Source organism: Hemicordylus capensis, chromosome 3 (assembly GCF_027244095.1).
Source record: "Hemicordylus capensis ecotype Gifberg chromosome 3, rHemCap1.1.pri, whole genome shotgun sequence".
Lineage (NCBI taxonomy): Eukaryota > Metazoa > Chordata > Lepidosauria > Squamata > Cordylidae > Hemicordylus > Hemicordylus capensis.
The window spans coordinates 224,890,086-224,917,173 of NC_069659.1; the positions used below are offsets into that span (position 1 = coordinate 224,890,086).

General features: G+C 42.3%; 1 protein-coding gene across 36 annotated transcripts in view; it reads right to left on the reverse strand.

Annotated features, from left to right (window-relative positions):
- ANK3 (ankyrin 3) overlaps positions 1-27,088 on the reverse strand; it is a 661,543-nt gene that overhangs the window by 107,650 nt on the left and 526,805 nt on the right. For 19 of the 36 annotated variants that reach the window (XM_053306987.1, XM_053306988.1, XM_053306986.1 and 16 more), the window contains 4 exons: positions 24,889-24,961; positions 24,644-24,706; positions 21,658-21,714; positions 5,333-5,456 (listed from right to left, as the gene is read on the reverse strand). In XM_053306987.1, coding sequence (XP_053162962.1) covers positions 5,333-5,456; positions 21,658-21,714; positions 24,644-24,706; positions 24,889-24,961 — 317 coding nt within the window. Of the gene's footprint in view, positions 1-5,332; positions 5,457-8,140; positions 8,244-14,113; positions 14,623-21,657; positions 21,715-24,643; positions 24,707-24,888; positions 24,962-27,088 lie in introns of those variants that run through there. The other 17 variants (XM_053307003.1, XM_053307000.1, XM_053306999.1 and 14 more) reach the window with 4 other exon arrangements.

The window sequence follows — 27,088 nt, forward strand, 5'->3', positions numbered from 1 at the left end:
TCAGAAGTCACAGGGTATGTCCTATTGCAGAGCTTGTCTCCTTTAAATTACATTACAGTTCAGCATACATGTTAGAAGTTACAATCCCTACCCTGAAGGGGGCTCTTCTATTAGAGATGTGCACAAATAGATGTTTTCAATTTGATTTGTGCCCAAATCGAATCACCCCTGATTAATTTTGTGTCCGAATCTCCCCCCCACCCCCGCAATCACTCCAAATTTAATTTGGATTTGATTTGGACCACTTATAAAGGTCCTAAAGTAAAGTTCTGAGAATGAGTCGGTGTCAACTCCTGGTGACCACGGAGCCATGTGGCTTTCTTTGGTAGAATACAGGAAGGGTTTACCATTGCCATCTCCTGCGCAGTATGAGATTATGCCTTTCAGAATCTTCCTATATTGCTGCTGCCTGATATAGGTGTATAAAGGTCCTAGGGGCACCAAATTTGAGTGGTGGGTAGCAATAGCACTAGCACTTACATTTATATACCGCTTTATAGCCGGAGCTCTCTAAGCGGTTTACAATGATTTAGCATATTGCCCCCAACATTCTGGGTACTCATTTTACCGACCTCGGAAGGATGGAAGGCTGAGTCAAACTTGAGCCCCTGGTCAGGATCAAACTTGTAATCTTCTGGTTACAGGGCGGCAGTTTTACCACTGCGCCACCAGGGGCTCTTCACCAGGTAGGTCCCCATGTGTGCCACCTACCAAGCAAATTTCAAGGCAGTGGGGCACTTGGTTGAATTTTAATGGGGTGTGTTTTTTTAGTTTTTACTGATTTTGTATATTTCCGCCATAAGAAATAATAAGGATTCGAAGTCGCCCTATCCTAACCCTAACATGGACCCCCAGCTTTAATTTTTTTTAAAGCTGAAATCTGGGGAAATGAAATCTGGGGGAAATGATGAGAGGAATCTGAATCTCGAAGCAATTCAAATCAAATCTGGTGTGATTCAATTTGGACTCAAATCTAGCCAATGGACCACAGGGGCAACTTGTTCTACGTCCAAATCACCCGAATCAGCTAGATTCAGGCACAAATCAATTTGTACCTGAATCGATTCGCACATCCCTATCTTCTGTTCTGTCTTTGACCACCATACATCCAAGATATATCCAGAACCTATGATTTCTACCATTGCAATGTTGCAGTGACAAGAGAGGCTAATCTTGCCAAATCTCTCTTCATCAAGCAGCTATTACAGGATGTAATAATAATAAAGGATGTCCTTTTAGATGTGGATCCAGTAACTACACTTCAGTGGCAGAGCATATGCCTTACATTGCAAGCAGATGATCCCAGATTCTGTTTATGGCATCCCTAGTTAAAAAGGACTTGAGAAAGACCTCTGCCTGTGACACCCTTGAGAGCATCTGTCAGTCAGAGCAGACAGTATGAAGCTGGGAGGATCAATAGTCTGTCCCCATATAATAAAGGTCTTTTATATTCTTAAATATGTCCTAACTATATCAAGTTTGTGATAATATTTAAAGTATCACTAAACTGACATCAGTCTATGCATACCAACAGAATGCACAGCAATGCAATCAGGAGGAGGAGGCAGGTGTTTAATGTACAGACATATCTGATGACTGCTTAGGTGTCATTTTTGCACAGCTTGTTTTGTGATTAGCAGGAGGCATCCCCAAGCCCATAGTCCACATATGGCTACTTCTTCTGCCTGTCTCATTGCAGGGGAGGTTGAGTACAAACAGGAACATGATACTTAGCATGCGTCCCTCAACCTCAGCCACAAACTCTCTACATGGTCTTAGGCAAGCCACCATTCTTTCAGCCTCAGTCTTGCCATCTACAAAGGGAAATAATATGGGCTTCATCTTATAGGTCTGATGTAAGGATTACTAAGAATGTGTATGAAGTGCTTTGAACACTTGAAAGATGCTAATCAGTGCTATGTATTATTATTACTACTATTATCATCTTCTTCAGACGTTTAGAGGAAAGCAATTTGAACATGTGGAGACCAAGAAAAATGCTGGGTCTCTGTGTGTATTAACCCTGGAAGCTGCATAGAGCAGATGTTAGAAAACATGCCAGACATTCAGACATGCTTGCTGTTGCAACTGAAAAAAAAAGTCAATCAAAATAATTGCGTCCAGCAAAACAACAACACAAAACTGCGCTTGAACCAGTTTCTTTTCAAGTATAAAGCTCTAACAGCTTGTGACATGCACTTTGCACTTCTGAATAAAACATTTACAAGAGTTCATCCCAAGATATATCTCATTTAGAATGTTTCTCCTGGTACTTTCCCATAGATTTGAACAAAAAGCAGAATTGAGCCCTGGATTATTAAAACCATCCATCTTTTTCAATATGGCAATATAATAAAATCAGGTCACATATTATTTTTCAGTAACCAAAACAGTATTATCTAACATGGGACACAACAGAAAACATCACTTCACATCACTTCATAATGCTGAGTAAAAAGAGTGGGGGGAGAGGAATGGCAAAAGCAGAGAAATGTCACAAGGGCATCATGCTTTCTTACCTGACCTTAGGACTATTTTTAGTAATGTACAGGGGGAAAGAAACAAGGAGAGATAGAAAGCAAAGTATCAAACAGTGAAAAAAGCACCATGTCATGGCTGGATGACTCAGACATTACATGTAATTTATTAGCTTAAATGTTACACTCAGAATCAATCATGTGATAGAAATCAATGAGAGTTTTGGCTACACTGTGGGACTGTTCATTCAATCGATTGAATGTCAGCTCCATGGGAATCTAAAGATTCCTGCTGCACTCACATTCCCACAGAGTGATTGTGTAAACCCAGAGATTTCCCCTGATCCCAGTTGGCAATGTGCCAACCCAACATGAAGCCAAGATCCAAAATCTAGAATCTGAAGTTGGTGTGTTGATCTTGGCTTCATGTCAGATTGGCACATTGCCTACTGGGTTCAGGGAAAACCTCTGGGTCTACACAATCACAAATTACAAAATTTCTGGGTTTACATGACACGCTCCATTGGAGTATGCACACCATGAGAATCTCTCTCTCTCTCTCTCTTTCTCTCTCTCTCAAACTGATATTAGACTGATGGTGTAATCTACCCAATATATGTTGTACCAGCAGTTTTCAAACTATATTTTGGTAAACCCTGGAGCTAGTCCACATTTTATCAGGAGTCTCGTAATGAAAGTATCAGCAGGAGCACAAACATTTTCCTGAAAGATAGGTTGCTCCCACACTATTGGTCTTTTCCTGCAATGTGTAGCCACAGGGGGGCACACTTATGTGGAATTTATGTGGAATTCCACATTTATGTGGAATGACAGGTAAGCCCAATTTACTGTATACTCTAGAAAACATCTGAAAATCATCTACAATGTGCAGGGGTTCCATGTCAGAAAAGATGGTGAGGAAAGGACTTTCTGAAAGGCAGATAATGGAGAAAACATTCCACCATACTCAGTATATTAAAAACATGTAAAGTTCCAGTCCACAACACAGTTATGTGCATGTAATCCCCATTCAGCCATGATACTTGCTGGGTGACTCTGGGTCAGTCACTTCTCTCTCAGCCTAGCCTACTTCACAGGGTTGTTGTGAAAGAGAAACTTAAATATGTAGTACACTGCTCTGGGCTCCTTGGAGGAAGAGCGGGATAGAAATGTAATAAAATAATAATAATAATAATGTATTGCCCAACTGAGACAATATGGGACCTGCAGTTCATAGAATATATTTAGGCATCATTTCCCCTCTGAGTGTAACACATATGTAAAATATTGCAGATGTAAATATGAGCTACATAGTAACAAACAATGATACTGTACAATCAGAAGTATGTGAATGTTAGGACTTGAGCAAGAAAAAAAAGAGAGAGAACAAAGTCTACTAAAGATTTCCAATCAACAGGAGATAATTCAGTTTTGACATGCTATCCATTAAATAAAACTTTGTGAATTTTAGGACTCTGAAAGAATGAAGAGAAAAATCCACTAAAGATCTCTGATCAGCGGGAGAGTGCTCAGCTCTGACAACCTACTCTCCCATTAACATCAGCAGGCTGTATAGACATGTCTATCCTTTACTGATCTACTAAGAACTACTCAGTAGATTACTAGCAGGTTTGTCTTTGTTAAGTGATATAAAAGCCACAGTTTGTGGTTGTAAAATATGTAATAGATAATATACAGATAAACAAATGGAAATAAAGAACTCTCTCTGATATTTGGAAATAAAGATTGTTGATTTTGTTGACAGTGTTGCTATGTAGCATGGTCATTTCCAAGATGGTTTCTGCATATATAATTAAAATAATGTTGATTAAATAACTAAACGGGTTATACATGAAGAAAGAGAATTTTGTGCAAATGTGGGGCATATGCATCCCTACGAAATACAGACACAAAAATTAAGACTGAAAAGATACAAACAGTCAAGTTTTACCTTGTGGGAGGTGCCACTCCCTGTTAGACAATGAAAGAACTTTTTACAACAGATCATTAAACTATAGGAAAAAGTCCTCAGGGCTCAGGCTTGTGAGGTTTAATTATTAGCTTCAAAATAATCCAACTGTCCATAAACAGGCTACTAATCCCCAACTGTGGAAATAATATCTGTATTATTTGTTGTGCCGTGTTTACTTCAGATGCTGGAGGCGGCAAGAAATCTGGAGCAGAAATTTCTAATAATATAAATGTTTGTGTGTCTTGAAGTGCAAAGATTGCAATCAGGCACATAACATATTTGACCTATTTTTTCCACCTTGCAAGAAAACTGTTCATCACTTTGGTAATAAAACATTGGTAGCAAAACCATCATTTGCAAATCCATTTAGACTTTTTTCATTATTCTCCATCTGCATCTCTTGGGAAACAAAAAGAACTGGAATATCCAAACAACCATCCTTCAATTTTTCTGGCATGAACCTATGCCATTTTCATTCTTGAAAAAAATTAGTGTCAGTACATATTACAATCAAATGACTGAACAAAAGCCCCTTTCCTTCCTGCTAAATGGTCATTGTGAGCTAAATGGTCTGGCTCTTGGACAGAAGCTTCCAGCTGTTTCCAAGGAACACTTCTGACATATCTGGAGCATGAGCAGACACCAGGAAAAAATGAAGAATTAATTTTCTCTGAATGATTGCCATAACAAAGCCACCATGGAGGGAAGGAAAGCATGAAACTAAATAATGAATGCATATTTTAGACTGAGAATAGTCAGGCAGCCAAATCATGGGACTTCATGGAGCTTTTGAAAAAAGGTAACAGGTACTATAACACGTTGAGAAAGAAAAATGCACTGGGAAGGTATTGTGAAGCGAACTTGTGAAGAACATGAGGAATACCTGGCAGATCGGGCTCCGAGGCTGAAGCCCATGTATCCTTCTGCAGGCAGAGAATCATCTCCCAGTTCTTTTAGATCCTGTGGCCCAAGATACTTGTCTGTATCACCTGTCATTGCATCCTCACCTGCCAGTACAAAAGCAGGCTGAAATCAGAAGCTACACAAAGCTTAATGTTTTGCTTAGCAAATCCATACTGCCGTTTAACATGGTTGCTAGAAAGTAAACCCACTGCATCCTCTGCAACGTTGTCCGTCATGTCCATTTTTATCCATTAAAATATCAATTACCCATTTTTAAAGTATAGCTTAAAAAAGAATCAATTAAGGCACTGACATGTAATTAAGGATAAAGAGTAAGATTTATTCCTACAAGTTAAGTAATTTAACAGGTTATACCAGGTTCAGTTCTAGACCAATCACTCTAATAATACCAGACAAAAGCAGCATGAATAATAAGAGAAATTTATTAGCATTTGATGCATCTAAGACATTGCTCAGCTACTAATTTCTCAGAAAACTACTTTGAAATGTGAGTAGTGGGTAGTAAGCCAAGAAGCTGGCAGATGACACCCTCAAAGAACTGGATCCAACCTAGTAATCTACAGTGCTAATCCTTAGTTTAAAGCCTTTTGGGGTAGGGTTGCCAATGGTCCCGCATTGTGCTGTCCCTCATTACTGGGGAGAAATTCTCATCCTGTTCGAGACTCAATTTCTCCCATTTTACCATTAAAAAAAACAAACTTTTAAAGATGCTGCTGTGCAGCAGTGGTGCACACAGCAGGGGTAGCAGCGAGAGCTTGGCGGCACCCACCTGTCAAACCATGGCAGCAGGTGGGTCGCGGTGGGATGCGGGCAGCGGAGTGCACTGGGAGCAGGGCAGGCAGACAGACTCAGATAGCGATGAGGGAGCTCCTCCCTTGTTCCGCCCTTCCTTCCAAATGAGGCAGAGCGGCCTCTACGCATGCACGTGCAGAGGCCTAAAGTTGGCTTGCTCTGCCTTGTTATTGGGAGGAAGGCCGGGCCGAGGGAGGAGCTCCCTTGTCGCTATCTGAGTCTGTCTTCCTGTGCCTGCCCTGCTCCCAGCACACTCAGCCGCCCGCAGCCCACCATGACCCACCTGCTGTCATGGTTTGACAGGTGGGCGCAGACTGGAGCTCTTGCTGTCATTCCCGGTACTACGCAGCAAAGACCACCGTGGTGCGTGCACCCTTGTCACCTGGGGCCAAGTACTCCTCCTAGGTGGCCCACCCCACCCCTAAGACACCCTGTCCCCCCCAACTTGTGTCCTGATTTTGGCAACTCAATGTTGGCAACCCTAGGCAGGGGGATTCCCCACACCTCCTTATCCTTCCAAAAGCAAAAGTCTACCAAAAAAGTCAATGAGTTCATCCTTTACATTTTAAAACATTCATTCAACTAACATTTCCTACTCAGATGTCTATCTTTATTCATTTTATTATGGTAGAATTATGTCATTATCATTTTCATTATCATACAGTCATGGAGAGGTACATCTAGAATAGTCCAAATGTTGACCCAGACAATTTCTATTATAATCTGAGGATCACTACAATTTACAATTTAATACAATTTATTTATTAATGCAATGAGTACCCAGAATGTTGGGGGGCAATATGCTAAATCATTGTAAACCGCTTAGAGAGCTTCCAGCTATAGAGCGGTATATAAATGTAAGTGCTATTGCTATTGCTATGTGTTGACCAGAACGCCACAAGAGAAGTATTTCCTACTCAGAGGGTATTACAGATATACATACAGACACTTGGGATATTCAAATCCCTCTTGCAGAGATTCCACTTTGCAATTCCACTTCCTGAAATTGTTCAGTAGGTTTTTGTTTAAAAAAATCCAACTGCCAGTTGAAGTGAATTCTAGAAATGTGTCATAAGAAGGTAAAGATCTTGGAAGCTTTTCCAGATGCTTATTGTGCTCAGAACAACCCTATACCTTGTGGTTTGTAGTTTCAAGCTGTATAAATGCCAGAGGCCATTGTAATTGTAACACAGCACATCATTTAACAATGGTTAAAAGAGCAGATTGTAAAATTGCACAAATTCTCCCCAATCCTTTCTGACTCAATTTCCCCTCTCAACCATCCTTTACCATCCATGGCTGGATTAATACGTAACATGAAACTTGAGTTAAATAGAGCAGATGTTGGGACTCCAGTACGTCTGAATTCGTGAAACCACAGTTTCACAGCAAAAGCGATTTCCAGTTTGTGTTGCCAAACTCCAATGTGAACCTTCAGTTTGCATAAAGGTTTGGCGCTGAGAACTCAGATTTGGCAGTCCAAGGCGTACACCCAAACTCAGATGCCGCCACAACTGCAGTTCGGTGCTGGTTTTCAAACTGCAATAAGAACGTAACAGCCCTGCTGGATCAGGTCCAAGGCCTATCTAGTCCAGCATCCTGTCTCACACAATGGCCCACCAGATGCCTCTGGGAAGTGCATGCCCTCTCTCCTGCTGTTGCTCCCCTCCAACTGCTATTGAGAGGCATTGTGCTTCTGAGGCTGGGGGTGACTAGTAGCCCTTGATAGACCTGTCCTCCATGAATTTATCTAAGCCCCTTTTAAAGCCATCCAAGCTACTGGCCATCACCACATCCCATGGCAGAGAATTCCATAGATTTACTATGCACTGTGTGTGTAAAAGTACTTCCTTCTGTTGGTCCTAAATTTCCCAGATTTCATTTTCATAGGATGACCCCTGGTTCTAGAGTTGTGAAAGAGTGAGAAAATCTTTTCTCTGTCCACTCTCTTTACTCCATGCATAATTTTATATACCTCAGTCATAGAGGCAGCAGCACAGACATTCCTGGGATCATGTCTGCTCCATGCCTGTGGCACCTCTCACTGGTTGCCTCTCTGAGCATCAGCCCTGCCCCTCCTGTCTCTGATCCTGCAATGCAGTTTCCTAGCAACAGGATGCGGCCACGTTCCATCCCAGGCTTGTCAGCCTGTCAAGCGGAACAATAACACAGGGGCATTCCCTCCTCCCACTCTGTCCCTTGCTTCCCCCTCCTGGCAACAGGAGGGAAAGGGTAAGGGGTGACAGGACGGGCACGAAGTGTTTTGCTCCCCGAGAAGAAAGTGACAATGATGTATGTTCACAAGCACAAACGCTCCAGGTGCCAACATAAGCAAGGCACCTCATCACAGCACTGGGAGCAGGATATTTGGCGGCAGCGGGTGGGGGGGGAGGATGCCCAGGGTCAGGTTTAAAAGGTAGCACCAAGCAGGAATTCTTGAGCAGCCAAGTTCTATTTTTTTTCACAGAATGTTTGGGGAAGGGGGCCCCAGCACTTTCCCCTTGGGGGTTTGCACTCCCTAGGCTTATTCATGAGCAGAGCCAGTCACCAGGGTCAGAGGTACTCCAGTCGGAGTGCTCAGAAGTGGCAACGGAGAAGAAGGCTAATACTGACCGAGGCTCAAGAGAGTGCGAGGCCATGGGGGCACCCCCTTACAACTCATGAGAAGGACGATCAGAGGGGAGGGGAGAGAATTGCCGAGCAAATTCTGTAATGATGCCTGTTGGCAAAACATCCCCTTCTCCCATGGACCACTCTCTCTTGAGAGTGCCAGGCCACTGGGGCTCTGTATCCAGCCAGTGTTGTGCTATTCAGGAAAGCTGTGGGCCATGTGAACCCCAGCGACTGCTCTCCCTGTCTTGGCAACTGCTTCCAAGTAACTGTCAAAGTGTGCCCCCTGCCAGCCCCTCTGCCCATGTGGAGATGTGTGCCCTCACTTGTGCCCTGGAATGGTGATCCCGCTCTCCCAGGGTTACTGGAAATCAGGGCTCCCCTCTCCCGCAATTCCCTGCATGGGCAGATGTGCATACAGCACAACGCTGGACTGAGCCCGGGAATTTTAAATGTGTTTTAAAGATCCGTCCATGTGGGTGCTTCCCCTAATTGTGCATGAGGCTCAGCTCTGACAAAGAGAGTCAACATCTCCTTTGGGTGCATGCAAGGCTTCACAGTGAAGCAATTATATTCTATTTTTTACCATGAAGAATTGGGAGCCCCACACAAGCGGGGGTCCCTTTGGTGGGTTAGCTCAAATTATGAGCATGCAGTCCGAAGGGAGACCAAGGGGTCACAGCCACACGGTCCTCCCCACTACACTGGGCTTCTCATGAGATGGCATGCCCAGTGGCAGCAAGCTGCCAGTGGAGCAGAAGTGTAGTTTGGTCTGCATGGACTGCTTTGACGGGGTATCCCTTGCAACAACATCCTAGGTCATGGCGGGACAGACCTTACCCCCAGCATCCTTTGCCCTCCCTCATATACATATTATCTCCTAGGAAGTATCCATGTTCCCTTCCCTTTCTAGAGTAAGAGGGAAATAGTGCCCCAACCAGCCTTCTCCAACAGATCATGCTTGTGCAGGACTATGTGGGTGCAGGGCTCTTTGGGGGGCACTGGTGCAATAGCTATCAGAAGAAACGTTAGCATGGCATGGTATTCAAAGGGATTTAAATGCCTTTTCCATGCTGAGGGTGGATGGACCGCTCCGAAAATACACGATTGCTTCGGCATGCCCCCTTCCAAATCGTGGCCAATCGTGGCTCCACTAATATGCTGAAGCATTGGCCACAGTCTGGCTGTGGAGCTTGCTGGGATTGGTCTCAGTGGCCAAGCAGCAGAGAGAGGCTCCCCTCTTCTGGTACTGGAGGATGGTGAACCATAGTTGAATGAACGTCTGTGGTACAATTTACAGTTTAGGATTAAAACCGTGGGCTCGCCAACCTCCCTTTTTGTGTTACGTCTGAATCCGGCCATTATATCAGTATAGTCCTTAACCATGGTTTACCAGGGCTTGTATTAATCAGGTTGTAAAACCTTGGTTCACAGAAAGCTCTGGTTAATGTCAGTGGTGACAATTGCTGTCTTTCCTTTTCTGGATTTGCCCTATAATGTATCAGGAAAGGAAGCAGTATCATGATATTGCATCCTTCTCCTGGTGCATTACTGGGCGGTGGGGTGGTGGCTATGCCCTGTGGCTGCCCAGAGGGCAGCCAATTTCAGAGAAGTTAGCTCCTCATTAAAAGGTAGGATTGTGCACAGAATGCAAATGCCCAGAACGTTCCATTGGAACAACCTGTCAAGCCGGTTGTTCTGACAGAACGATCTCGGAACACTCAAAACATTCTGAGCATCATTCTGTATTCCAAAATGGTGATCAGATTGCTCAGAACATTTTTACTCAAAACAGGGTCATTCCGTTCTGAGCTTGGAACAGGCCCTTCATTTTAAGTGCATTCTGTTCCGAGCTGGGAACACTCGAAACGGGAACACTCGAATCATTTCAAGTCAAGATGTTCCGAGCTTGGAAAGTTCTGTACATCCCTATTAACAGGTGAGCCCAACTCCTGATACTATTCAATATAATACCAACACAATTTGTTATTGTACTGAATCATCTACCGATATTAGAGACATTTTTCATCAGAATCATTTCCGATCAAAATGCCCTGATAGGGCTTGCATAATCTCAGATCCAATGCATTGGCACTCTCTCTCCCAGTCCCTCTCCAAGCGTAAGCACAGGAATACAGAAAGCTATCTTATACTGAATTGGAACGTTTGTCCATCTAGTTCAGTGTGCTGATTGGAAGAGGCTTTCCACAGTTTCAGATAGGGGTTTTTCCCAACCCTTCCTGGAGATGGCAGGGCCTGAGTCTGGGACCTTCTCAAAGCATGTTTAGAGATGAGTGCTGTTAACTATGTGTAAGAGACAAGTAATGCTACAAATGCACTAGCCGCCCAGTTGTGCTTGGAGGAATGGCATGAAATAATTTAAATTTGAAAAATGAACCACAATGATCAACTTAAATTTGGGCTTTTTCTGTGTGTGTGTAATTTCATCCTCAACTATAATCGATACATGACATGAATAATAGAGAAAGGACTGTAGAGATTTAAGAGGCAGTGGAGGTAAAGTAAAGCAAAGCTCAAGGGGTGTAGAAAAGGCTAGAAAAAATATCTGAATATAATTTAAGGTATATACCTTATTACCAACACATTTCTCTAAGGGCTAATCATGATATCACCTTTCCCAGTAAATCAGTAGTTCTCAAACTGAGGGGCAGGCCCCCTGAGGGGACAGGGCTAAAGATACCTGGAGGAGGAAGTAGGTTGCAGAGGCTGAGAGGATCCTGCAACAGATACAACCAGAGTCACTACTCTTTTAGCAATAGAGGGTTAGCTTTGCAGTCACTAGAATGACAATGCTAACCAAAGAAGGTGCAGAAGGGCAGGGAAAAGTCTTCAGTTTTTCCAGCTGAGGTGAGGCAGGCGGCAACTGAGGATAGGGCCTTTTCAGTTGGATCACCCTGTTTGTGGAACTCACTTCCCAGGGAGGCTCACTTGGCACCTACACTGCTATCATTTCAGAGCCAGGCAAAAGCCTTCTTATTCTCCAAGTAGGGGTGTGCACGGACCGCAGAGGCCCGATGCCGGCGGGGGTGTGTGTTGCTTTAAGGGCAGGGGAGGTTGTACTTACCCCTCCCACTGCTTTTCCCCCTCTGGTGCTCCATTTGTGAGTAAAAATTTCAGGGTGGTAGCGTTCCTCCCTGCCGCCCCTGCCCCCTTGTTGTCTGCCCAAATTACGGAAATAACTGCCGCATATGCGCATGCCGCCAACATGCAGCTGGCGCGTGCACATCAACAGTGCATACATGCATGGCAATTACTTCTGTTTTGGGCAGACAACAAGGGGCAGGGGCGGCAGGGAGGAACACTGCAGCCCCGAAATTTTTACTTACAAGTGGAGTGCCGGAGGGGGGAAAGCGGCGGGAGGAGTAAGTACAACTCCCCTGCCCTTAAAGCAACACCCCCCCGGCATCGAACCGCCGGACCAGGCCATGCGCGAACCAGTTCGCAGGCCTCTAACATGGCCTGCGGACCGGTTCATGCCCATTACTATCTCCCAGCCCATTTAATTAATAGATGAAATAAATATATGGGAGCTCCCTGCCACAGTAGCTCCTCTCCCTCCTGAGCTTAGGAGAGAATGTGAGATACTCTCTTCTAGTCCTCTTAGACTAATATTCCACATTTTCTTACACATATAGCAGGGACTGCATGCACACAGCTGCATGCAATGCCAGATTTAGGCACAAGCTAAGCAAGCTACAGTTTAGGGCCTCACATTATGAGGGACCTCTCAATACCAAAAAATAGAAAGACTAAATTTCAAGTATCATATAATTGGTTGAAAATTAAAGGAGAAGAGGGAAAGGACTCTAAAACAGACATTACCATTCTGATAAGACAGAAATATATGGTTACACAGTTATGAATTTATAACTCTGTACAGAAATAACTGTACATTATATCAAAATTTTATTAGACCAGGGCCCAGTTTAGACCAATGCCTTCTATCACCATTACAGGCAGCATCTGTCGCTTCAGATGAACATTGCTGTAACCATGAGTAGTGCAGTGAGGGCAGTGAGGATGAGCAATATGCTGGGGCAAAACTTTCAACCCATTTTATAATGCTGTGGGGTCTTTTAAGTTTGACGTAGCTTAGGACCTGAGCATGTCATAATCCCGCTCTGGTTGTGTGTGTGGATTCTCTGTGTGTTGCTTGCCAATGGGTTGGGAGGTTCAAAATGTAGAACATGTTTAGAAGGGGCCTGAGCTCAAAATAGGTTGAGAAAAACAAAATGGCACTATGCCAGGAAATGACTCGTGTGTTGGGATAACAGAAATATTGTATATGACTACTGCACAATTCTTCCTCATAAACTGTGTACTTCAGGTTCAGGTATAAGAATTACACAGCCACGTTTTCCCCTGCACGGCTATAGTGACAGAAAGAAATCAGCTCCAAAACTGAAAATATAAAACTTGAATTAATCATATACGTTTCTATTCTACTCTTCTGCATGTGTTAGGAAGCCGCAATTGGAGGCAAGTTACCAATGAGGCAACACAGATAGATGTGCAACATTGCAGTGTGACAGATAGATGTGCGACATCAATGATGGTGTCCACTTATTCCCCTATACCTATGAAAGAAAGGTGTTGGATATGAAGCAGCTCTTGATGTAGAATAGCAATGGTATTGAATATCAGCTGGAAATCAGTTCTGTGTACTGCTGTTTTCATAAAGTTCCTCAAACCACAATACTGCAAGGTACAAAAGCTGGCCCTGTACTCTAAAAGTAAAGCAGCACAGCAATGGGAGTATTAAACACAGAAACTCACTTTCATCAGTTTGATCTACACCCCATTATGTCATCACAGAAAGCTACATTCCAATAGTGACAAAGATATTCTAAAATAAGCCACTGTAATTTTAGTATTTCTTTTCCTGCACCCTGTTTAATTTAGAGGATGACCATTCATTCATGCATACATTCACCCTGTCTTTCTTGGATAAATGTCTAACCAAAAATTGCACAATTGAAAGTAAACATTCATACAGTATTCTCAGGGTGGCTGAAGCCACCGCAGTATTTTTTCCTCCACGTCGATGGTTCAGCAGAGTTAACCATTCCCTTTGCTCAGAGTAAAAAGGCCCCACGTTAAACTACCAATCAGGTCTAAAAATACCCCCTTCAGCTAGTTGCTGCCTTGCAATCGACAAAATAACAGATCAACTTTCTTCCTGCAGCCCGGCAACGCAATTATTTTAAGTAACCATTTCAAAGCTTAGACGCCTGTCAATATATTCGGCAAGAGTGCACAAAATCTTGCCGAATGCAACACGAAAATCACAGTAAATACTAAAGTAGAAGGGTCTTACTGCTTTGGGAGGCCATTTCATCCGCCTGGTCTACACAAAGTTTTGTTTTTGCTTTTTGGTTCTGTGTCTTGATGCTTCCAAGAATTTCTATTAGTCCTATTAGTTCTTAAGCAGCGATTTCTGGTTAATCTCCAACCCAGTATAAGAACCTAATCCCTGTGGGTCATATTCACTTTCCAAACACCGTCTGTGCTCTTCTCAACATCTTGATCGCTTTCAACCCATGCATTTTACGAAATGTGCGCCTTTGTCCTCTCAACCCAAAACAAGACTTCCTTCCAAATGCGAAGTAAAGCAAAGTTTAAAAATACGGAAAATGACAGCTGCAGTTGGAGGTAAGGATTCCTTTTTTAAAAAGCACTCCACATCCTTGAAAACTTCTCTGGCAAGCCTCTAACAAGCCGACTGAATGGTGACATACAGACAAGCGCTTGAGTTATTTGTATGTAAATAAGGGCAAAGCTTGGGTGTCGGTTTTTTTCCCCTCCCTGTAATTTGATACTAACTGTTGTAAGTTAAACATGCAGGCAGTGGGACAGGCTGCAAACAGCCGAAAGAAAGTGGAGCACATCACTGGTGGGGGGACAGAAAAGAGAGATTCTGTGAAAACGGCATTAAAGTGAATAACTTTGCTCTCCGACAAGGCGAAGAGCACGCGCATACTAGTATAGTAAGGGCAAGGGCGGCCCATGGCATGGTGGGGGCGGGGCCCGAGTGTCCAGATCTTAGCTCGGGGAGGAAACGAATCCGGCAGGATCTCTTTCCAGCTCTCTTCAGGTGAAGGAACGGATGGCGGCAGTGTGTCTCCTCCTGAACTCAGATCAGAAATCGGGGGAAATTCCAACAACAAAGAGGATTGTTAATGGGGTTTGCACTCTGGTTGCCAGCCAGCTGCACTGAAGGGGGTTATGAGAAAGGATAGGGGGGTTTTAAGCCTCCAAAACACAGCTCCCCGCCATCACAAACACAGCCAATGCTGGCATAGAAGGCTGGTGTTACTAGGACTGGTTTTGTTAAACATTAACACCAGCAATATTTGCATTGTATGCAGCAATAAAAGGAAGAGGGCGCCAATCCGTCAGCCAGGCAGAGCCTCCAAAAGGGAGCAGGAAAAGTGTGCAGGCAATAGGGGAATGTCTAGCTGAGCCAGACATTTGCACAGGCTCCAAGTGTACTTACTGAACAGGTACGGGAGGACTCCCCCCCCGCCCCCACTTTTCTTCCCATGACCTGTACAGGCCACTGATATGCCTTGAATCTGTACAAAATAGTGGGGCTTAATTGTTAGCTGGATCAATTTTTCATGGCTCAGTACTGTGCAGCATGCTTGCGAACTGGATCTCAGACAAATGTGTTGTACTGCATTTGGAAATTCTGGACTTTGGGTTTTAAATGGATTTGTAGCCCACCCCATTCTCTTAGCTTGTGATGGCTTGCCATTTAAACACACAAGTGTACACATAAAAATCAGATGACTTAGGTGTGAGTCCCACTATACACAGCTCATGAGTAAACATACATAGGATTGAACTGCAAATAAAAAATTACTAAAGCCTCACGCCTAGCTATTTTTATTTATTTTTTACATTTTATATCCCGCTCTTCCTCCAAGGAGCCCAGAGCGGTGTACTACACACTTTGTTGTATGTACATACTACATGGTGTTGTTTGTACATACTACATACTTTGTTTATACTTTGTACATACTTTGTACTACATACTTTGTTGTTGGAGCCAGCGTGGTGTAGTGGTTAGAGTGCTGGACTAGGACCGGGGAGACCCGAGTTCAAATCCCCATTTAGCCATGGTACTAGCTGGGTGACTCCGGGCCATTCACTTCTCCCTCAGCCTAACCTACTTCACAGGGTTGTTGTGAAAGAGAAACTCAAGTATGTAGTACACCGCTCTGGGCTCCTTGGAGGAAGAGCAGGATATAAATGTAATAATAATAATAATAATAATACTTAGTTAAACACGCTGCGCATGAGAAACACACTTCCAAGAAAGGGCTCTGGCTGGGGGTTCTGGAAGTCTCTGGAGCTAGGGAGCTTCATAGTTCCACTTCAGAATTGTAGGAGTGAAGCACTCGATGTGTTCTAATTCCTAACTTCCATAACCCCCATGCAAAGGCTATTGCAGCTGGGGATGCTGGGAGTTGTAGTCAACATCTGAGAATCCCTGTCAGAGGGAACACTGCTCTGGAGTGTTCAGAGAATGAAATGCTTTGGTGGCGTGGCATAAAATATGAACCTCTCTGGTCTACTCCCTGGTATAACATCTGATAGCAAAGTGAAAGTCCTTTATATTTGCTCAAGCACTTTAAATTCTTGTACTCTGACTTGACGGCACACTTTACCTTTACTTTGAATAAGATAATTTTCTCTTTTCGTGTGGGTTTTTTTAATGTTTCAAATGCTGCTTTTGTATTTTTAGGATAATTATGGCCATTTTTATTTTTGTTTGCATTCTTTACTAGAAAACTACTGAAAAGGCAGTTCTGTGTTAAGAAATCTGTAAAAAAAAAACCACCCCATCCTAAATATTAATAGCTGCATAAAATTGGACATTTATTTGCTCATATACCACAGAGAAATGCCAATGGGCGAGAGAGGCGCCTACGTTGCTGTGAGGCTCAGCACTTAGTACGCATGGAGCAGCCTGCCTCTGCAGCAGCACTGAGGTGCTTTGGAGAGCCTCGCAGCAGCATGGACACCTCTTGCCCATCAGTATTTCTCTGTGCTCTATGAGATGTAATCTCTGTGCGAGTGATTACATCTCTCTTTGTCTCTCTGCTCTACACCAAAGCAGAATTAGAAATGAACAAGAAATTGCTCTCTAAACTATTTCTGTGTCAGTACAGCAGGAATTAGCATTCTAATCCCCCCCCCGCCATGTATTGAAAGTACTTGCAGAACAGAACTGAAGACACCAAGGAGGGGTAGAAAACAAGAGGATTTTGAATAGTCTTTCTTTCCTGAAGCACCATATATGCTGCCAGAAGCATAACAGAGGAGCATAGCATAGGTAAAAGTAAAAAGGGAAGGATTTTGTCACAGTCCCACAGTTCTCTTAGGGCCGCTTGACACATTCCCCAGAAGCAACAATGCGTCTGTGCTTCCTCTTCCCACAGCAGTGGGAGGGGCATGCTCATATCCGCTTATGTGGAGAGATGTGTGTGTGTGCGCGCGCGCTCTAGTGCAAGGGACAAAAGCTTCCAAAGTAGAAAGAAGAAGTCCCTCCCACACACTCTCACAGAATGTGCAAAATAGCCATTTCACAATTAGCAGGTATATATCTCTATACTTGTGTGCAGCCATAGTACACCTTGCCATAACATGAACTGTACTGTATGTGCCTTACTAATCTTTTTCATTGTGTGTGTACACATCATTATTTATTAATTAAAACATTTTTATACCACCCAAAACTTAAGTCTTTGGGCGGTTTACAAAAGGATAAAAACAAAGTAAAACATTCGTTAAAACAAAAATGGGGAGGAGGGAAACACACACAATACAACAATTTAAAAATTGGCATATGCATGGCATGTGCATGCTTTAATTATCCCAAGCCACTTGTGATTCCCTGAAGCATTTTCCTATATTAAATATGCAGTCAACAAATGAATGGTATGTTATCGCTTCTCGGCCTTATGGCTATGATCAAATGTAGTAATGGTATGTTTCTTAAAGTTATGGCAAGCATCATGGGAATGCAAAAGTACTTGATATTTCCATAGCATGTAAAAGGGAAAGCTTCTTGAAGGAGATACACATAGTTGCACAGACACAAAGTCAGAGAGAAAAAGGTAAGAAGAAAAGGGTGTCTTCACTGTACAGGTCATGTAGGTCAGGAAAAGTTGCACTTGATGAAAATTGCCCTTCCTCAGAACCTCACAAGAGCATTGTTCCATTTTGAATCTAGCAGTTGTCTAGGTTTTACAATTCAGTGTATTTCAAATATTTCAACAAAAATATTTGCTGATTGACTTTAAAAACAAAACAGAAAGATATATACTTTTTTAAAAAATCTTGATTTAGAAAGGCTCCCAATTACCACCTCTATCTTTCTTCTAGTTTCGGAACTGAGAAATGCTGGGTGGGTCACTAGAGATGAATTAAGGATGTGGGGGAGGCCATTGTCTTAAAGAATGCTGCAGGGCCCCTTGAGGAGAGGAGAGCTGGTCTTGTGGTAGCAAGCATGACTTGTCCCCTTAAGCTAAGCCCTGGTTGCATATGAAAGGGAGACTAGAAGTGTGAGCACTGTAAGATATTCCCCTCAGGGGATGGAACCGCTTTGGGAAGAGCATCTAGGTTCCAAGTTCCCTCCCTGGCATCCCCAAGATAGGGCTGAGAGAGAATCCTGCCTGCAACCTTGGAGAAGCCGCTGCCAGTCTGTGAAGACAATACTGAGCTAGATAGACCAATGGTCTGACTCAGTATATGGCAGCTTCCTATGTTCCCACCCTACCCCTCACACATATGTCATGATACTGTCATTTTCAATAGTACCCATGAAGTTGATGCTAAAATCCGTAACAGATTGAACAGAAATATGAAGCAAAAAGGAAGTCGATCATCTTAAAGATATACTAGAAAAACCAGCTCTCAGTATACTTTGTTTTAAGTTCTTTCCTGTCTCCCTCCATTACCCAATTCTGGATAGTCACCAACCTTATTCTACTCTGTCATTCATAAAAGGGCTCGCTTTACATTTAATAAACAACAACAAACCCATGCAAGCAATATTCTGACTTCAAAAAATTATACACAACCTCAAAAATTGCTGCCACTTGAAGATGTTTCAACTAAGAGGAAGTTGACTTATTTTATTTTTTTTGTTCTCACAGACTTTTGTATGTATTTGTATAACAAATGTGGGGCATTTATACACTTGCAATAAAAGTATGTTTAAGCTGAGACTTACTGAAAATATTAATGCTTTTTTGGCTGAATTTTAATCTTAAAAGGAGGGATAATTGACAAGACAGGTAAACAAACCATTTTCCTTAAGCAGTGCTGGCCTCAGGGAGAGGATTTCCTGTTTCTGAAATGCAAAGAATTCTCACTCCCAAAGAACAGTTGATTTGCTAATTAATACGGACTGATCAAGTGCTAAAAATGTGGGGAGGAGATGCCTTTTATAGAGTGCCTAGTACATTGTTGGTGTTAAGAATTGCTACATGCTGCTAACACCAGCCACATATTAGGCATTGTACAAAACTGTGGAAACTACACAAACTAGTGCATAGACACAATTTCAGATTTCACTTAGGGAGCAGTGCTAGCCTGGGGTCAGAATTTTTAGAAATGTTGAAATATATATTTTGGATATATTCAAGATTAAGTTGTAAACTTGAGTTGTAAACATTTGCTGTGGTTACTTTATTTTTATACTGTAGTAGTTACTTTATTTTTATACTGTAGTAGAGCTATGTTAACAACCCCTACATAATACCCTTTTAAAACAGAGAGACCTGGGCCTTTGGTGTGCCTACCTAGTACACAGGCCCATTTAACTGTTTACAACAATCAGCACTAAGTGCGTGGCTGGTAGGGTTGCCATGTCCCCCGGAATTTAGGGTAGCCTACAGATTTTGGCTCCTTGACCCGGCTGCTAAATTCCACTCAAATTTACACAGATTTCAAATGTGCTGCCCAGATTTTACTCGGGATCCGATCACATGGGAGGGCAGAGGAGGAGGGGAAAGAATACAAATCTGTAAAATAAATAAATAAATGCAAATTAGTTGCTGTGCAATTTGTATAATATGCAAACTAGGTCCCCCAGATTTGGGAAGCTTGAAAATGGCAACCCTAGTGGCTGGAGGCCAGCCTAACAAGAGTGGAGGCCAAGATTTGGATGCATCTATTTAACCTTTGGAGTAAAATCATTTTCTGTCCTAAAGGACTAACCCCACTTGTTTTGGAAGACGGTTTCCAGTCTAGCTAGTGTAAATGACTCAATGATATGCTGGGTGAGCATGGATTTCCCCCTCAGTTTCTAATGACTCTGGGTCTTGATGCTGCTAAAGGGCTTATAAAACAACATATAGCAGACATTGAAAAGCAGAGTGACCTAGCACAAATTTCTGCAAGAAACTTCCTTGGTAGTTTCACAACTTACTCTAAACAAGCCCATTATTGTCCCAGGGAAGGACATTCTCCCTTGCATGATTTAATGCACTTCTATCTGCTGTACTGGGGTGGTAGGTATCATAAAATCCCTATTACTAGTCGAATCTGTCCTTGTGGGCAGGGTGTTGAAACTGTGACTCATGATTTTCTATACTGCTCATTTTACAGAGATACTTGTATTTCTCTTATCTCTCCCCTCTTAGCAAACATCCCTGTTAGAATGGAAGATGGATATACAACTTTTTAAATTAACTGATAGTTGTGTATTTACAACATTGTGTGTGGCCAAATTTTGTGCGGTCGCATGTAAGATCAGGTCTGAGCTGATTTGAGTTATCAGTGTTTTGTATTACTGTATTATTTTCATTGTGTTTTTGTATTGTTTCTGTGATGTTGGGTCAATGACCATAATAAATCATTCATTCATTCCCTCAGTGTGTAGAATCAGTGAGTTGGACTGAAACATTGATGATCTTAACAAATAACTTTATATGATCTCCTCCCTTGCCATCCCTGAATTGTGTCTGTGCTCTCGATGGATTCTAATATACACAATGGCAAAAAAGTCAGATATTAATAAATTTATTTATTTATTACATTTTATGTCCCGCTCTTCCTCCAAGGAGCCCAGAGCGGTGTACTACATACGTAGGTTTCTCCTCACAACAATGCTGTGAAGTAGGTTAGGCTGAGAGAGAATTGACTAGCCCAGAGTCACCCAGCAAGTCTCATGGCTGAATGGGGAGTTGAACTCGGGTCTCCGTGGTCCTAGTCCAGCACTCTAACCACTATACCACACTGGCTCATTGAGAATTATGAGAATTATTAAAGGAGAAATGAGACAGGTACAGAAATGGGTAGGCTCATAAAAAATAATAATTTAGATTAGGGAAAGAGTAGTGTACATATCCATTCTTCAAGTGGTGTAGTGCTGGACTAGGACCAGGGAGGCCCGAGTTTAAATCCCCATTCAGCCATGATACTAGCTGGCAGACTCTGGGCCAGCCACTTCTCTCTCAGCCTAACCTACTTCACAGGGTTGTTGTGAGGAGAAACTTGTAGTACACTGCTCTGGGCTCCTTGGAGGACGAGCGGGATATAAAATGTAATAAATAAATAAATAAATGGACCTTGACCCAAATCACCTGGTCATGGACCTCTTCCACACATCCTAGTAAGGCAAGGTAAGCTTAGAGATAAACTACAAAACCTTGCTGCAGTGTGACCTCCATTGATTTCAGAAACACAACAGCTGCCAAACTAAAGCTTGAGTCTTGCTTTACACAGCCTCCCTATGCTTCAGTATAACATAGCTTAGGTAATATGTTAATAATCATTTTTCTATGAAAATCTATTCAATTCTTTGTGTTAAAAATTTGTTCATTCCTTTATATCAAAACTACTTACTGGTACTTAATCCATTCTTGTAGTGGTTTCTAAAGTAAGGAGGTCTGATGTTTTGAACTTTTCCAGTGTGGAGAAAGGAAAGGAAATGCATCCAAAACATTTAGAAGGGAAGAAGAGATTTTTCTCATACTTGATTGGTTTCCAAATCAATGAATTCATGACAGAACAGAAAAATTTTCTACTCTATATTATGTTATTTAGAATATTGATATAACGCTTTCAACAAAGAAATTCTCATAGCAATTTACATAGCAAAAAGAATGAGAAGATGGGTCCCTGTCCCTACGGGTTCTCATATTCTAAAAAGAAATGCAAGGGAAACACCAGCAATAGCCACTGGAGGGACCCTAGGCTGGGATGAATTGGAACAGTTGTTAATCTCCCTGCAAAATATTAAAAAGCCACCACTTTATGAGTGCCCCTCTGTCCAGTTAGAAAGGAATATATATAAATAACAACTTAGTAAATTCTGCAGGACATAATTTTGGCAAACACATTCCAAGGTGGCTCTGACCAAAGGGCAGCCAAATTGTCTATTAAGCAAACACCTCTGGTCCATTATCAACTACCGGAGTATAAAATATAGAGAGAAAGAAAGTCATCTTTGCACAAAGGAACTACATGGCTGCAGCAATATTGTACACAATATTGTACACAAATGCTAGGCTTAAGAAAAAGAAGGAAAGATGGGAGCTTTTTTGTTTTCAGCCATGTATCACCAGCAATCTAAATGAGTCATCCCAGAACCTTCTATACAACTGAGAACAGACATTGAGGCTATTCACACAAGCAACCTAACCCAGGCTAGGGCAGCCAAGCCTGGGCATGGCTGCTCGTATGGAGCACCGGGACTGCTCCCAAGCCTGGTGCTTCCGCCCCCACTAGCCTGACTTTTTGACCCAGCTGTTAAATAAACCTCAGGTTCATTTAACCTCAGCAGGCGATCATGTGCACAATCGCTGCCGGGTCAAAAAGCTTCCCCCTGGCCTGCCGCCATTTCCAGCAGCAAGCTGGGGGTGGGGGAGGAGCGGCCGCACCTTCCGTAGCGGCTGCTCTAATGCAAGCAGCTGCTGTGCTCATGGCACGAGGCATGCAGAGATGCAGGAGGAGGAAGTCCTCCCACTCCCAGCTCTTACCTTTGCTGTGCTGCTGCTAGTGTGGGCACATGGCATAGCGAAGGCAAGAACGGCCACTGCTTGTCCACTGGGAAGGCAGGTGAGCTCCTTCCTTCCCTGCAGCCATCTAGAGCAGTGGCCAGGAGGTCATGTGCACAACCACACTGTATATTAAAGCAGTGCCTTTGTGCTCTTTCCATGTTTATTCTCTGTTGAAAAGCGTCTATCGATGTTCTTCAACAATATTTTCATATGCACCACATTGATCAGTTTGATTAAAATTGTAATATGCAAACTGTTTTTTTTTTTTAGCAGCAGTTACGTAGGAGAATACCCCAAGAAGGTTAATGGGGATTTGATTAAAACAGTGAAGAAAGAAATCGAGACAAAATCAGAGGGTTATCCTCAGTAATTGTAATAATTATGGAAAGTATCGTGTGCATGAAGGCACAATTATTACTAAGAGAATTAATAAAGAAGTTAATCAAAGAGAAGTCAGCTGCATATACACAGCCTTTGTATTGAAGTCAACCAGCAGTCATAGTTATTTTTTGGCTCCGAACACGTAAAGTATAAGCTGTCTTGAATAAATTGCTACAGCTTATTGGTAAAGAATATGCTTTGCATGCAGGAAGTCCCAGGTTTAAGTACTTGTATATCTTCAGTTGAAAGTATCTCAGGTAGCAATGCTGAGGAAAAACTCTGCCTGGAACTTTGTAAAGTTTTTGTGAATAAAAAAAAGATCGTACTTGGTTATACAGCCCAATGGTCCAACTCAGTATAAGACAGCTCCTGATATCTTTCCTGCCAATATGTTTAAACAATTGAACTGCTTTTGCTGATAAGTTCTTCAGGATAGATTACCTGAACTGAGACGATTCTTATACTGTTCAACATTGACAGAAAAGAGAACTGGATCACAAATAGCATTTCCTTCACAATACCAGAGTGTCAAAACAAGCTGCACCTAATGCAGGGCTTCTCAAACTTAGGTCCCCAGATGTTGTTGAACTACTACTCCCATCATCCCCAGACACAGTGGCCAAAGGCCATTGTGGCTGGGGATGATAGGAGTAGTAGTTCAACAATATCTGAGGACCCAAGTTTGAGAACCCCTGACCTAATGCAATGTTTTTTCTATGCAACTCATACAGGTGAAGAAACCTTTTCAGAGCTTCAGGATAACTCTCATGACACTCTTTCAAAAGTGTTGTGGGGATATAGCATTTGCGACTCGAGCTTAGATCTAATGCCAGGATTCTCTTAAATGCCTTTTCAATAAGCATACCCAGAGTGTACACAGAGAGACAGACTACTGTCAAGGAATGAGTGCATCAACTCCGTTGAGTTTTTGCCTGGAATATAGCAGTTAGGAACACAAGAACTGTCTTGCTGGTTCAGGCCCAAGGCCTATCTAGCCCAGCATTCTGTTTCCCACAGTGGCCCATCAGATGCCCCTAAGAAGCACACAGCAAGAAGTGAAGGCATACCCTCTCCTTTGCTATTGCTCTCCTGCAACTGGTATTTAGAGGCATCTTGCCTCTTGAGGCTGGAGGTGGCCTACAGCCACCAGACTAACAGTCAGTCACTGATAGACCTGTTTTCCATGAATTTGTCTAAGCCCCCTTTTAAGCCATCCAAGCTAGCGGCCATCACCACATCTCATGGCAGAGAATTCCATAGATTTAGTATGCACTGTGTGAAAAAGTACTTCCTTTTGTTGGTCCTAAATTCCCCAACTTTGTTTCATGGGATGACCCCTGGTTCTAGTGGCTGTGTATATGCAGCTTCGATTTGTCAAGTCAGGACAGAAAATGAAAATGTTGAAGGGCAGCTCTCACTGCAGTACAAAAAACCCAAATCAGAAATACCTTCTTCAACATCTGAAATATATTCACCATCACTGAGAATTTCAGGAGCATTCGCTTTACGAACTGCATGATTTAAGTGAACAAAATGTTAATCAATTAAAAATGAAAACTCTTTAATGTCAACAAAACAATTTAAGGCCACCATTTTAATAGAAACAAATAAAAATCTGCCTAGTGAATAACAATGTTTAAGTTTATGCCACAACAAATATGGAAAAAATAAATAGAAGATCCAGTATACATACCTTCATCATCAGACATATCTAAAACTTCATTCATAGTTTCTGGTACATTCATTTTATGCTTTTCTGTGACTGTCTGTTAAAGACAAAGATTCATCTTTTCAGACTAAAGTTGCAAATCGTTTTCGTAAGAAATAACATTGGCTGTCATACTGAGGAAAATTACTCAAAGTAGTCCCACTGAAATTAAAAGAACGAGTTAGGTGTTGCCTAACTTGTCATTTTAATTCCAATGGGGCTACTTTGAATAATTTTTATCAATATGCCAGCCAATTTTACTACTGATTAATATTTATAAAGTGATTTTTTCTAAGCGCTCATATTTTAAAATATATATATAAACATTGTCATTAGGGGAATGAGGCTAAGAGACTAATCTCACCTAAGAACACTATCTGAGTCAAGGATGTAGCAGCATTTGAACCAGGGACGTCCTTGTTCCTAATCCCTTCTCTTAACTACTGCACGAGCAGAAAAACAAATTCTCAAAGCAATTGACAAAGCAAAAATAATGAGAAGATGGGTTCCTGTCCCAAAGGGACTCACATTCTAAAAAGAAACACAGGGGTTATACGTCTTCATCATCATTATCTTTATTTGTTAGCTACCTCATAACAAATCATTCTCTGGGTGGCTTGCAACGCTTAAAGTCATGTGTAAAGATCAGCCAATAACAGCCTTTCCTTTCCTCTAAAGAGTGAACTGGAAGTGTACCCTGTTCCTGACTGACAGGCTAGGGATCAGCTACTCAGCACATGGTGGATGGGACCTTGAAGGTCATGAGAGAGGAAGAGAGGGGTTTCTTTGTCTCAGAAGGAGTTAGGCGGGAGATGAGAGAGGACGAGCAGAAGGCTTAGTGAGCAGCAAAGGAGTTTTGCTGCCTCGTGGTTAACAGCTAGCCTGGAGAATTATCTCATGGAAGGACATCTGCAGATCCTTGAGAGACATGATTGCAGGAAGCTTGAATTCTCTCCTGGAATTTGGTGTAAGTTCAAGGGGGAAGGAAGCCAGGGCTTTTGGCTTCTGAAGGGTTTAGCCAGGGAACAGTTTGTTAGCTCACGTTAGATTACTTTCTCTTGGTGTGCTTTGCAGATCTTTACAACTGCTCTAAGTTTGTTTATCTGTAACATAAGAAATGTTAAACCTGGGCCCAAGTCCATCCAGGGTGCTCTAACAGTGTTGCAAAAGTCTCTGTAACTTAAAGGGGCTTTTAAAGGTTCCTATATCCCTGTTCCTTGCAACTGGGGTGCTTTTTGAAGTATTATTGCAACTACAGACTGTTTCTTTTACCTGTAACTAAAGGAAGTTTTACCTGAGGAAGCCTCATACAGAAGCAGTCTGTAGTATTTTGAATAAAGCTTTTCCCTTTTTGTTCTTTGTATTTTACCTGCCTCTGAGTGGATATTTAACTCATGAAAAGGGGTTTTACTCTGGTGCAAACACGTCTCAAGTTTGATTGCTCAGCAACTCACTACCAGGTTTTCTCACCATGTGGAAGCTGCACGTGGAGGGGTTTGTGTGCTTTTCCATTGGTAAAGAGAAGGAGAGTTTCCCTGAAATTTTGCCCACACCAGGTGGGGGATGAACTCTGTTAAAAAGTTGGTGTGATAGCAGCACTACTGAAGAAGCAGTTTAAGTTTAAAGGAACAGCCTTTGTTGAGCAAACATGGAGGGAATGATTCAGCATTTTTCTTCCCCTCACGTGAGTTTGCTTTGAGACAAAGGCTGGGTTAAATCTGCTACATCATGGCATTACTGAGTTGTATAATCTAACATATTGAAAAGACCAATTCCCCTCCCAAAACATGGTTTGCAGAGATCCATGACATGGCAAGTTTTGAATAAATGGCAAAGACTGATGATTGAAATGAGCACTGTTAGAGAAACACACTTTTCTCATACCTATATGGGTGGCACAAGCCAGCTGTAGAGAGAAATGTGAAGAATTTCCGTTCAATTAGCTAAGATTTTCACTATCTTCAATTTGCTAGGTAGGAATGTGCATAAAATTCACACAAATTAATTTGATTTGGAACCAGAGAACAGAGTGGAGGTCCATTTGAATCAATTAAAATTTGCCCAAACTCAAATCGAATTCAAATCAATTCAAATGAATCTCCACTCCGTTCGATGGTTCCAAATTGAATCAATTCAAATGTGATTCAAATTCAAATCTATTCATGTGAATTTTGTGCACATCCCT